The 13,538-nt window shown below is 42.8% G+C and overlaps 1 protein-coding gene across 1 annotated transcript in view; it reads left to right on the top strand.

The window, feature by feature from the left end:
• The window catches only part of LOC147226530 (roundabout homolog 1-like), a 49,570-nt gene that overhangs the window by 24,834 nt on the left and 11,198 nt on the right, over positions 1–13,538 (top strand). The window contains exons 3-8 of the mRNA XM_086160239.1: positions 5,746–5,903; positions 7,061–7,181; positions 7,315–7,453; positions 9,305–9,432; positions 11,508–11,632; positions 13,425–13,538. The exon at positions 13,425–13,538 is cut by the window's right edge and continues 58 nt beyond it. Coding sequence (XP_086016365.1) covers positions 5,746–5,903; positions 7,061–7,181; positions 7,315–7,453; positions 9,305–9,432; positions 11,508–11,632; positions 13,425–13,538 — 785 coding nt within the window. The remainder of the gene's footprint in view (positions 1–5,745; positions 5,904–7,060; positions 7,182–7,314; positions 7,454–9,304; positions 9,433–11,507; positions 11,633–13,424) is intronic.

The following is a 13,538-nucleotide window of genomic DNA, read 5'->3' as shown; positions in this document are numbered from 1 at the left end:
CCGTTATCACCCCATCATCCTCCCCCTTTCCTTCCCCTCGTCCTCTCTCCTTCTCCCCCCTTCTACCCTCCATCTTCCCCCCGTCCTCCCCCTTCATCCCCCATCCTCTCCCCCTTCTTTCCCCCTTCTTTCCCCCCTTCATCCCCCCTTCTTCATCCCCCTTCCTCCTCCTGCAGCATTGGGGCCCATCAGCACATTTTACAAGTCCTAATAATAATCCGTCCTCTCTGTAGTCCCGAGTTCTTCTTTCTTTCTTTCTTTCTTTCTTTCTTTCTTTCTTTCTTTCTTTCTTTCTTTTGGATTACCCCCCCCACGCTTTTACTTTGAAAAGCAGAAGGAAGTGAGAAAAAGGAAAAAAAAAAAGAAAGAAGAAATGGAGTCTTCCAACATTTTTAGAGGAACTGAATAATATTCAAAAATAAAAATAAAAAAACGACTGTCCTGTGTGTGTGTGTGTGTTTGTGTGTGTGTGAGAGAGAGAGACACTGCATGATTTCCACATTCTAATTCTCGCTCTTTGTCTCTTTGTTTGTCGGTTTCTTCTTCCCATAAATCTCCATCTTGCTCACACACACACACACACACACACACACACACACATGCACATCTGCGCAAACACACACACATCTGTGCAAACACACACACGTGCCTGCCTCTTCTGAAATCCTGCCTTGGGGCGCCTCTTTGTCTTCTCTGGTGTCGGAAGTTGTTAGAAATCACCTGGAAAAGGAAATGGAGGAAAAATTAAAATTGACCAGGAAAAACAAATTGGATTTTTGGGAATTTTCTGAAAAAAAAATTCTGAGGAACTTCAGGAGAAAAGAAATACAAGGATTCATATAAAGTCTCTGGGAATCGCAAGAAGTATTTAGTATTTTTTTCTGAAAAATCATGTGTAAAACTTTTTAAAAATTCCCACAATTTCCAAGAATTCCCAAAAAGTCCACTTTTTTTTCAAATATCAGAAATAAGTGTGGATTCAAATGTAGGATAAAATGTAACTCTTAATTTCCTATAAACAAAATTGAAAATACAGTTGAAGAGCCAGAAGTTATATTGAAGGCATTAAGAATAAAAGAAAAAAAAAAAGAATAAAAAATTTGAAAACAAAAATATCCAAGGAGTATATTAGCCCAAAATTCCTGTAAATAACATGTATAATAATACTACAATATTTTTTCTTCTCCTAAATAAAGTGGATATGTATTTTCAAAAAAATAATACTAAAAGTACACAGTACTAAGGTCAAATAGTTACAAAAAAATTACATTTTTTCATGAAGAAAGGCGCAGAGAAATTATTGAAAAATGTCATAATAATGTGCAAAAAAATGTAAACAATGACATTAAAATCTCCAATTGAATGATAAAAGAGAAACTTTAAAAAGTTAAATATTGTTGGAGCTTTGCTTAAAATCAAATAGAAAAATATGTCAAAAAAGAAAAAGGGAATTGATCCAATGTCTCAAATTCAGCACGAAATAACTGGAAAATTTTCGATAAATTCTCCCAAAAAAACTAAAATGGAGAATTTGACCAAAAATTTGCATCAAATTTCGGAAAAAAATCCTGAAAATACTCCAAGACTGACTAGCGATGACGTGACATGAAACATCCGAGGAAAGTTTAGTTCAGTAGCTGAGAGGAACAGAGATCTTCTGGTAGACTTCATCTTCTCCTCCTTCTTCTCCTCCTCTTCATCCCTTCATCCTTCAGCATCTCGACCCGGCTTCACTTTGATTGACAGCTCCGTTAACCCCTCCATAGCCTTTCCGCTAGCCGCGGCGCCGCTGATCCGCTACCTGTCCGTCAGCGTCTCCGTTACCATAGAGATCCTGAGATTAACGCACCTCCCGTTCTCCATAATCCCGTCAGATGCCGGACGCTAATCTGTCAGAAGGTTCTGGAGCAGGAGGACCTCGGCAGGAAGTCTGAATATTTGACTTCCTGTCAACTTCACTTTAGTTTGAAATTGTTTTGAATAAACAAAAAACAAAAGAAGAAGAAAAAAAAAAAAAAAACCTACCTAAAAGTTTTCAAGAAAATTATTCATAACATTTGGATTGAAAAAACCCCACTAAAATTAATTTTAAATGATTTTGAAATGGCTGAAAACATGAAAAATAAAAATAGAATTTCATAAAAATAAATGTGAAATGACATAAAAGTGCTCATGCAAGTAAAAATAAATATAAAATGATTTTGAATATAAAATAAAAATGAAAATAACAAAAAAAAAATTATCAAACAGAAACTTGAAAGAAAATTTAAAAATTATTACCCTTCACTTTAGTTTGAAACTGTTTTGGAATAAACAGAAAACAAAAGAGGAAGAAAACAAAATGTACCTTAAAGTTTTTAAGAAAATTATTCATGAAATTTGGATAAAAAAAATCAAATGATTTTGAAATGGATTGGAAATGGCTGAAAACATGAAAAATAAAAATATAATATCATAAAGACAAATGTGAAATGAAAACAAATGTGCTCATGCAAATTAAAACATTTTTTTAAATATAAACAGTAAATGAAAGTGACAATGAAATAAATGAAATGATATAAGTGAAATTAAAATTTCAATATCATAACAATGACTGTTATTTTTTCATTTTTTTTAAAATGACTTATTGTTTTTATTTTTATTCTTATGAAAATAAGAATAACTAATTACCCAAAAAAGTTCAGGGTAATTACAAAACTATTACAAATAGAATTAAAAAGAAATGCCTGCCTGAGTGGGATTATTTCTTGTTTCGCCTCCGTAGCGCACCCCCCCAAAAAAAACAATAAAATATTAAAATAATTTGCACAAATTTAACATTTTTTTAATTTCCTAACATTATGAAGAAAATAATTCTCGTATCTGTGCGGCGGAGCAGATGGGGGAGGACGGGGGCAGGCGGGGGGGGGGGGGGCTTGTAAAAATATGCCAAAAAAAAAAAAAAAAAAGAAGTTAATCGGCAATAAATTAATGTTTCATGCATTCATTTGGAAAAAATAGAAAAAAAGACGCAAGTCACAGAGGAGAAGCTGAGGAGCTCGCGGTCTTTAGTTAGATGTTTGGGGGGTGGATGGGGGTGATGGGGGGGCAGAATCCAAACAAGCCGGGGGGTCGGGGGGGGCAGAACAACTGGGTTGGAGGAGCAAATCTGCAGGAAGCGGCGAGGAAGAGGAGTTAATGGATCCCAGATGGAAGCAACTCGTTCACCCCGGGAGGAACATGGCACCAAGCGAGTGTGTGTGTGTGTGTGTGTGTGTGTGTGTGTGAGGAGGATCCCAGATATCGGGGGGGGAGGGGGTTACAAATTAGGATGACCTTCAGATTACAGGTCTTCTGGTCCCACGTGGCTCTGCGGGAGCCTCCACACACACACACACACACACACACACACACACACCCATGCTGGGATGTCATTGGTCGGGAGAGTGCTGATGGGAAACAGCTGCTACTGACACACGCACACACTCCGACCTCTGCTGCTGTCACATGATGGAAGGCATTCCCGGCCCCCCCGACAGGAAGTGGGAGCGTTCCGCTGGCGGTCGGGTGACACGAGCATGCGGGATCCCCTCCATGTGCAGGCGGGTTCCACGCCATGGTGAGTTGGGGGGGAGGGGGGTTAGTTGGCGTCACCCCCGGCAACAGGGGAGACCCCAGAACATGAAGGACCTGGATGGTTTTATCCGTGTGTGTGTGTGTATGTGTGTGTGTGTGTGTGTGTGTGTGTGTGTGTGTGTAAGCGGTTGCGTTTATGTCTGTGTAGATTTATGTATGTGTGTGTTTATATTTGTGTGTGTGTGTATTCACATGTAAAGTGTGTCTATATGAGTGTGTGTATAACAGTCAGCGTGTATAGATTTGTGTTTATGAGTCTATGTGTATGTACACATGTTGTATTTACGCATGTTAACTGTTGCGTATACATATGTGTAGCTTTATGTGTGTGTGTGTCTGCGTGTAAACAGTAAGCATTTATACGCATGCATGTATGTGTAGTTTTATGAGTGTGTGTGTGTGTGTGTGTGTATACGGGGGTAAACAGTTGTGTATACAATGTGGTTATACATGTGTGTGTTTGTATACAATGTACCTGTGTGAGGGCTTATGTGTGTATATGAGTGTGTGTGTGAATATGGGTATCTGTGAATATGGGTGTGTCTGTGTGTATACATGTGTAAACAGTTGTGTATACATTTGTTTACATGTGTGAATGAGTATGTTTGTAAAGAGTTGTGTACAGGGTTGTGTGTGTGTGTATACGTGATGTGTTTCTTTGTGTGTGTGTGTGTGTGTGTGTGTGTGTGTGTGTGTGTGTGTGTGTGTGTAGACTGTTGTGTGTGTGCCTCGGAGTCCTCCTCACCATTGGCAGTCACTCTTGGTCCGGCAAGAATCTCCAGGGCCGCCTCGGTCCACCGTTCGCTTCTGAGTATCCTGGCCTGTGATTGGACGGCTGCCCTCGCTTTGGGTCCAGCTGCTTTTTTAGCCTTGTAGTTGCTGTCACAGAAACCGCTCGGCGTTGAATTAATGTGTCATTCTATGAACGAGAATGGACGAGAATGTATCTCTGCGCTTTCAAATGTCATTTGAATATACAGCGATCCCTCGCTATAACGCGGTTTACTTTTCACGGTTTCGCTACTTCACGGATTTGCATGGCGCATTGTGTTCTGCATTCTGATTGGCTAAAAAGTCACTCCGCTTCTTCTCTACCTGTGCGTCAATAACGTTGCGGTTTAATATGTACACGTACGTAAAACAGCTTGCCGAATTTACATTACGTACGTGCAAATTCTCTTGCAATTTCGAGTTTCTCTAAAATCCATAATGTTGGGCCCAAAAGGCAGCGGAAGATGCTATCTATTGCAGATAAAGTTGAACTTCTGGACATGCTAAGGGAAGGTAAAAGCTATGCGGCTGTAGGTCGGCATTACGGAATTAATGAATCTTCCGTTCGTTCCATAAAGAAGGAAGAAAAAAACATAAGGACGACAGCACCAATGTTTAATAGAGTGTTTAATTGTATAATAATTGTAAAAAAAAAACCCAAAGGTTTCTACTTCACGGATTTTGCCTATCACGGGTTCTTTTTGGAAGGTAACCCCCGCGAAAAACAAGGGTATACTGTAGTTCTGTCGGGCCGACGCAAAGAGCTGCGCCGGTCATTGCTCTTGTGCTCAGCACGTAACTGCGGTCTTTAGAACGGGGCGACTACGTGGCCAATGAAATGCCGGGTTTTGGAGCGAGGGTTGCATCCATGAGGTTTGGGACTTTCAGACAATCATTTTGTCAACGTAAATATCCCATCGGAGTTGTATGCTCCTACATGCTCCTACACCGTAAAAAGTGGTATGCTCTTTTCCGAGCATACCACTCCTTGGCGCTGGTTGCTTCCAACTCTGGCACTGAAGTTCCCAAGAAGGACTACCTTGTCTTCTGTGGGGCTGTTGGATAGAATTTTGTCCAGGTCCATCCTAGACGGCCTCCTTCGCCTCTTACGTTGCGTAGCTAGCAAGCATCAAGGTGTTCACTGATGTCCACAGGGAGTTCATAGCAGTGTCTATCCATAGCTCATCACCAGGTTCAGCTTTCCAGAAGAAATCGTACCTTCCTCGCTCCACCTTAAGTTCTCCTTCCTCGGCCAGTCTGGTTTCAGAGAGGCCTTTTCGGACCCTCCTTACCTCTCTGCAGATGATTGCAGTCGGTCAGTTCTGGACGTTCACCGAATTCCCTTTCTTATCTGTCCAGTTCTACGTGACGACTTCAGGCAGAACCCGGTGGACGTCATGGCGGCAGTGGGAGAACCGGCGGTCCTGGAGTGCCAGCCCCCCCGAGGACACCCGGAGCCCACCATCTCCTGGAGGAAGGACGGTTCCACGCTGGACGGACGGGACCAGAGGATCACCGTAAGACCGGTTCCAACACCTGGTGGGAGGAGGTTTCACATGGTGGACTCTTTGGTTCGCACACACACGTGTGTGTGTATGTGTGTGCGTGTGTGTGTGTGGTGTCTCTCTCTGGAGGCCTGTGATGGAGCAGAACATTAATCTTCTGGATCGGAGGGACAGGGAACACCGAGCTCCACCTCCCTTTGTCCCATCTCCTCCTCCATCTTTGACCTCCTCCTACATTTGTTGTCCTTCACATCCTCTGTCATTTTTTCAAATTCTTCCCAAATTTTGACACCATTTTTTCCGTCTCTCTCACACACACACACACACACACACACACACACTGTCCATAAAGCCGCGGGCAACCTCGACCTCTGACCTCTGAGCCCCCCAACACACGTTCTGTGAATCTATGAATTCATCAGAGCTGTGTGTGTGTGTGTGTGTGTGTGTGTGTGTGTTTGTGTGCGCACAATGAAGGAGCAGGAGCTACTGTACCAAGCCCAGTAGGGGGCGTGATGGAAATCAGATGAAAGGATGGAAACCAGCATGGCGTATGTGTGTGTGTGTGTGTGTGTGTGTGTGTGTGTATAATGATGAGAAGCTGCAGCAGCGATGGTTGGAGGCCCAGCAGGGGGCGTGATGGATTCCCTGTTGAAAGGAAAAGGAAGCAGCACGTTGTGTGTGTGTGTGTGTGTGTGTGTGTGTGTGTGTGTGCGTGCGCACGTACAGTGAAAGTAAAAGAGAGGTGTGTGTGTGTCTACAAAGGAACTTTGTTCCCAGTTGTGTGTTTCCAAGGCAGTTATGAATTATGTAACTTGATGACGGGTGACCTTCTGCAGCAAGGGCCAAGCAGCCCCTGCATACAGATGGCAGCACACACACACACACACATACACACACACACACACACACACACACACACACACACTCCAAAAATCTCTGACCTGTTCAGTTACAGGAAGCCTTCGTGTGAAGGGATGAGGCGGTTGGATGAGAGGGTTGGATGATTGACAGGTGTGCAGGCTAAGCCCCGCCTCCTTCCATTTGAGTGACAGCCCTGATTGGCTCCGCCCCCCTGACCCAGTGACGACGGTTTTCGATTGAAATTAAACTCGACCGTTTTGTTTTACCTCCTCTTCCTCCACTCTTCTCCTTCTCCTCCGCCTCAGATCCGCGGCGGGAAGCTGATGATCACCAACACGAGGAAGAGCGACGCTGGGAAGTACATCTGCGTGGGGACCAACATGGTGGGCGAGCGGGAGAGCGAGACCGCAGAGCTCACCGTGCTGGGTAGCTGCACTCTCAGTGTGTGTGTGACATCCATCCACACACACACACACTCAAACATTAACGTAACCAAAACATATGTTGGAGGTTCCTAAGTAGTGTGTGTGTGTGTGTGTGTGTGTGTGTGTGCCTCCAGAGCGTCCGACCTTCACCAAGCGTCCGAGCAGCGTGGTTGTCCTGGCCGAGGAGAAGGTGGAGTTCCTCTGCTCGGCCCGTGGAGACCCGGTTCCCACGGTTCGCTGGAGGAAGGACGACTCCGAGCTGCCCAGGGGCCGGTGAGGCGTCTCACTCCTGCGCCGCAAAAAATAGTTCCTCTCGTGTTTCACGTCTCACCCCCCACATTAAAAAGTTCCGCTTGGGTTCAACATCTCATTCCTGTGTTGTAAAAAGTTCTGCTGTTGTTTTGTATCTTGTTCCGCTTGTGTTTCACAGCTCCCCGTACGCTGTAAAAAGTTCCACTCATTCTCCATCTAAAAAGTTCCATCCATGCTTTCTATCTCATATTCACGCTGTCAAAAGTTCCACTCCCGTTTCACGTCTTACTCTTTTGTTGTACAAAGACAAGATAAAATAAGATACGTTCTGCTCTTGTTTCATATGTCATTCCTGCACCGTAAGAAGTTCCACTCACCCTGCACCTTATGCTGTAAAAAGTTCCACTCAGTCTTCATGTCCCAGTCACACTGTAAAAAGTTCCACTCCTGTATCACTGTTCCATCCTATGTTTTAAAACATCCCACTCCCGTATCACTTTTCACTCCTAGGTTGAAAAAAGTTCCAATTCCGTATCACTTTTCACTCCTATTTTATTAAAAAGTTCCACTCCCGTTTCACTCCGATGTCGTAAAAGGTTCAACTCCTGTTTCACTTTTCATTCTTATGTTGTAAAAAGTTCAACTGTTTCACCTTTCACTTCTATGTTCACAAAAATTCCACCCCCGTATCATTTTGAATTCCTATAATGTAAAAAGTTCCACTCCTATGTTGTTAAAAGTTCCACTCCGATGCCGTAAAAAGATCAACTCCTGTTACACTTTTCATTCCTATGTTGAAAAAGATAAGATGAGATAATACAAAAAGTTCTGATCTTGTTTCATATCTTGTTCCTACGCTACAAAAAGTTCTTCTTGTGATTCACATCTTAAAAAAAGCTCCGCTTAGTCTTCATGTAAAAAGTTGCACTTCTGTATCACTTTTCACTCCTATGTTGTAAAACGTTCCACTGCCGTCACACCCCCATGTTCTAAAAAGTGCTGCTCTTATTTCAAGTCTCACCCCTACGCTGTAAAAAGTTTTGCTCTTGTTTTGTATCTGATTCCTACAAAGTAAAAAGTTCCACTTGTGTTTCCCAGCTCACCATAGGCTCTAAAAAGTGCCAGTTATTCTTTGCATCCCAGTCACACTGAAAAAAAGTTCCACTCCCATTTCACTTCTCACTCCAATGTGGTAAAAAGTTACCCTCATTTTCCAAGTCTCACTCCTAAACTGGAAAAAAAAAGTTCTTCCCATGTTCCACATATTACTCTTTGGCTGGAAAAAGTTCCGCTTATGCTTCACGTCTCACTCTTGTAAAAAGTTCTGCTCTTGCTCCACATCGCATTCTGAGGTTGTAAAAAGTTCTCCATCCCGTTTGGTTGTAAAATGATGTAAAAAGCTTAGGTCCTGGTTCATGGCTCGGTCACCAAATATAAAAAGTTCCGCGGCCGACAACCGATTCACGAAAACCTCTTTATTGTCTCGCTTTAAAATAAAAAAAAGTGGATGTGAAGAACCACCCCTTGCAATGAGACAATTTGAAGACTCAACTCAATAAAAATCAGAATAAATATATGAAATAAATAAAAGAAAATAGTATAAATTAAAAATCAACAATATAAAAATTGATTCATTTTTTCATATTTTTAATATTTAGTGTACCTTGTCAAAGATTATGAATTATTATTAAAGGTTGTGAAAAACAAAGCTGGAGTCCAATGTAAAAGCAAACGCTGAGACTTAATATTTCCTGAAAGGAAGGAAATGAAAAATTAAATTAAATTTTTATTTCAATCAATGTTTGAAAACACGTCTCGGGGTTTTGCTTTGGCGTGCGACGCTGACAGGAAGTGTTTCCGGCGTGTCCGCAGGTCGGAGGTCCTGGACGACCACACGCTGCTCGTCCACCAGGTGGCGCCGTCCGACGAGGGCTCCTACACCTGCGTGCTGGAGAACATGGTGGGGAGGACGGAGGCGTCGGCCACGCTCACCGTCCACGGTCAGTGTGGGCGCATGTGCACGCACGCACACACACACACACACACACACACACACACACCCAGAACACATGCATGCGGCTTGGCTCTGCGGAATTTACGGCCATGCGTTTTGTCCAAAACAAATTTAGATTAATTGGGAGTGTGTGGGACGTGTGTGTGTGCGTGTGTGTGTGTGTGTGTGCGTGTGTGTGTGTGTGTGTGTGTGTGTGTGTATGCGAGCACATCCTGCTCGGACCAATGTTTGAAACAGTTAAGGTGTTTCCAGTAGAATTAGCCTTTGGCTAAATTTAAAGTAACGTTTCATATTGTCGACTTTTATTTTGAGGTTCCTTAAGGTTTATCTGTTCATTCATTCATTCATTCAATCACTCAGTCATTTATTTGTTCATTCATTCACTCATTCATTTAATCACATAATTTATTCATTAATTCATTCATTCATCCACTCACTTATTCATTCATTCACTCACTCACTCATTCACTCCTTTACTTATTTATTAATTCATTCATTCACTCACACTCTTAGTCATTTATTCATTCATTCATTCATTTAATCACTACATTCATTTTTTCATTCATGCACCCACTTATTCATTCATTCACTCATTCAGTAATTCATTCAATCATTTACTCATTCACTCACCTACTCATTCATTCATTCATTCACTCACACACACATTCACTCATTCATTCATTCATTAATTTAATCACTACATTCTTTTTTTCATTCATTCACTCACTCATTCATTCAATCACTCCATTAATTCATTCATTCATTCATTCACTCCCCTCCTTAATTTTCAGTCATTCCTTCACTCACACACTCACTCACCCATTCATTCATTCATTCATTCATTCATTCATTCACTCATTCATTCTTTGTGAATTGGACGCTTCACGTCTGGAACAGGGATCCTTTTCCTGTTCCAAAATTGGGAAGCTAGTTCGCTTTTCATACCACACACACACACAGGCCCGCACGCACACACACACACACACACACACACACACACACACTCCACCGACCCCGAGGACAGTGGGGACTTAATTAAAGCGAGGGTCGGTTGGTTTTCCGTCCAATTATAACCCGGTGTTTCCCCGGTGGGGGATCAGGAGCGGCGGAACGTTAGAAACACCCGGCGGGTGATGAAAGATGGCCGGGGCGGTTTAGCGCGCCGGCTGTGGGTGTGCAGCTCCGGGGGGAACCGACGGGAAGCCGGCCGCTCGGAAAACAAAATAAGATCCCCGTGTTTGTTGGTTTTCTGCCGTAAGATTGGAGCTTTTGGTATCAGACGCGCACGGGAACATCTGCTGGGTTCATCCTTCTTCTCCAGGAGGATGGACTCTCCAGATGTTTCCATCTCTTCGCCGCAACCTCTATGGGGACCTTTGATTTATTATATTATTATATATATCTATATATTCCTGCTAACTCTCTTTCTTTTTGCTGGCTAGCAAAACAAAGCTGCTAGCAGCAAGCCCCGCCCCCTGGGGGCGTAGCTGTCTTCTGATTGGCCACCTGTCTCACCTCCATCTCCACCCCGTCCCTGTCCTCTGTCTCTCTGTCTTCCAGTGGACTCGGGTAAGTTGTCACCTCCTCTCATCCTCCATGAGGACCGACGTTCACTCGTTCATCTCCGAGCCTTGGAGAAAACTCCCGACCTTCACGGGCCGCCGGGAAAGACCTCGCAACATCTCCCCAAAAAAAAAAAAAAAAATCATTCATTCATTCATTCATTCATTCATTTCAATCATCCATTCCGGGTTCTGTCCAGGTTCTCCATCGTTTTTGGAGACTCCAAATTTATCGACAAGGGCGCGGGTGAAGCTCCACCCCTTTCGTCTTGGATGAATGAATGAGTAGGTGTGTGTGTGTGTGATGCAAAGTAAGTGGTTCACACACACGTGCTTGTTGTTGATGGACCAATGGGCAGGTAAGGGTCCAGCGTGGAGGTCTTGGTCCCGGCGGTCCATCGGGACCTCCGGGGTGAAGAAGGTAAACCTTCATGTTGATGTCCTTCCTGCTTCTTCTTCTTCTTCTCCACGCTCTGAACCCCTTCCTCTGCTCCTCCAGTGCCGCCAGCGTTCGCCGTGCGCCCCATGAACCAGGCGGCGCCCGCCGGCCGGACGGTGACCTTCCGCTGTGAGGCCACGGGGAACCCGCCGCCCGCCATCTTCTGGCAGAGGGAAGGCAGCGAGGTCTGGGCTTACCTTGGTTACTCCGACACCACAGCTAGTACCCGTTTAATGCTCACCCGTCAGTATTCGGTTGTTACTCGGATATTTGTTCGTAGCTCAGTTACTTCCCGGATGCGACTGGGTCGGCCTCAATACTCGGTTATTACTACATTATTACTTGTTATTACTTGTTTATTACACATTCATGACGCGTTTGTTACTCCGCTATTACTATTTTATGACTTGTTCATGACTCCGTTACTACCCGTCCACTACCCAGTTAGTATTCAGTCATGACGGCTTCAATACTCGTGTATTACTCCTTTATTACTCTGTTATTACGTGTTTATTACACATTAATGACGCGTTTGTTACTCATCCATTGTATATCTCAATGACTTGTTCATGACTCAGTTTCTACCTGTTCACAACTCGGTTAGTATTTAGTCATGACTTGTTTATTACTCACCCGTTACTTGTTCTTTACGCATATATTACTCAGTTATTTCTGGTTTATTACCCTTCTCATTACTCTTTTGTTACTCAGCTATTACTATCTTATGACTTGTTAGCAACTCAGTCACTACCTGTTCACGACCCGGTTACTACTCAGTAGTTACTGTTTCTATACTCCTTTATTACTCTTTCATGACTTGTTCATTATTCATTTATTACACATTCAAATTATTTATTACTCAGTGATTACCCATTTATGACTCATTTGTTACACAGCGATTACTTTTTGATGACTTGTTCATGACTCAGTTACTACCCGTCCACTAGCCGGTTAGTATTCAGTCATGAATACTTGTTGTATTTTCATTTATTACTCCATTATTACTCATGGGTCATCGTACATTGATTTTTTTTCATTAGTTAATTTATTCATTCATGGCAAATTCTTGTGTGAATCTTCTTGTCGAAGGGAAAAAAAAAAATTCGGGTTCTCGGGGAAATTCATTTTTTTGAAGAAATTCAAGCCCAGTTGCTACGACAAGAAGATTTCGACAGGATTATAGTTATAGTTATAGCAGCATTATTAACCTAAGGTAAACTTTATTGATCCCCATCAGGTAAAGTATTTTGTCACTGCAGTGTAACTGTTATCGTATCAATAAATATGGCTATAAATATGAATACGGAGACAATTAGATGGCACCAAAAGACATCCACAAATAAATAGACAGCAGAGAGAACAACAACATCCAGGATAAGAATGGACAACAGTTTGGGAAAAATTGACCGTAATTGCAGGGTTATAATAGTTATTACACTTTTATTACAGAGTTATTAGAGTTATTACAGAGTTAATAGGGTGTTATTACAACATTATCGCAGGGTTATTACAGTGTTATGGCAGAGTTATACCAGGGATATAAAAATGTTATTACAGGGTTATAGCAGTTATTACATTGTGGGGGCAGCGTTATACCTGAGATATTACAGTGTTATTACAGAGTTATAGCAGGATAATAACAGTTATTACAGGGCTTTGACAGAGTTATTGTGGGGTTATACCAGTTATTAGTTACTACAGTTATTACAGGGTTATTACAGAATTACAACAGGGTTTTCACAGAGTTATTAGAGTTATTACAGCGTTACTAGGGTGTTATTACAGCGTTATAGCTGAGTTATTCAAAGTTATTGCAGGGTTATAACAGATATTACAGGGCTATGATGCAGTGATTGTGGGGTTATACCGGATTTATTGGTTATTACAGTTATTACAGGGTTACGACAGGGTTATAACAGAGTTATTGCTGCGTTATATGTGCACGCTCCTAACGCCCGGCTGCGTTTCCCGTCGCAGAGCCTGTTGTTTTCGTCTCAGCCCCCTCAGCCGTCCAGCCGCCTTTCGGTGTCCCAGACGGGCAGCCTGACCATCAGCGGCGTGCGGCGCTCCGACGGAGGCTTCTACAGCTGC

Source organism: Fistularia commersonii, chromosome 15 (assembly GCF_037954325.1).
Source record: "Fistularia commersonii isolate RoL2024-O1a breed Wild chromosome 15, RoL_Fcom_v1.0, whole genome shotgun sequence".
In the NCBI taxonomy this organism is placed as follows: Eukaryota; Metazoa; Chordata; class Actinopteri; order Syngnathiformes; family Fistulariidae; genus Fistularia; species Fistularia commersonii.
This window is presented reverse-complemented; position numbering and strand designations above follow the sequence as displayed.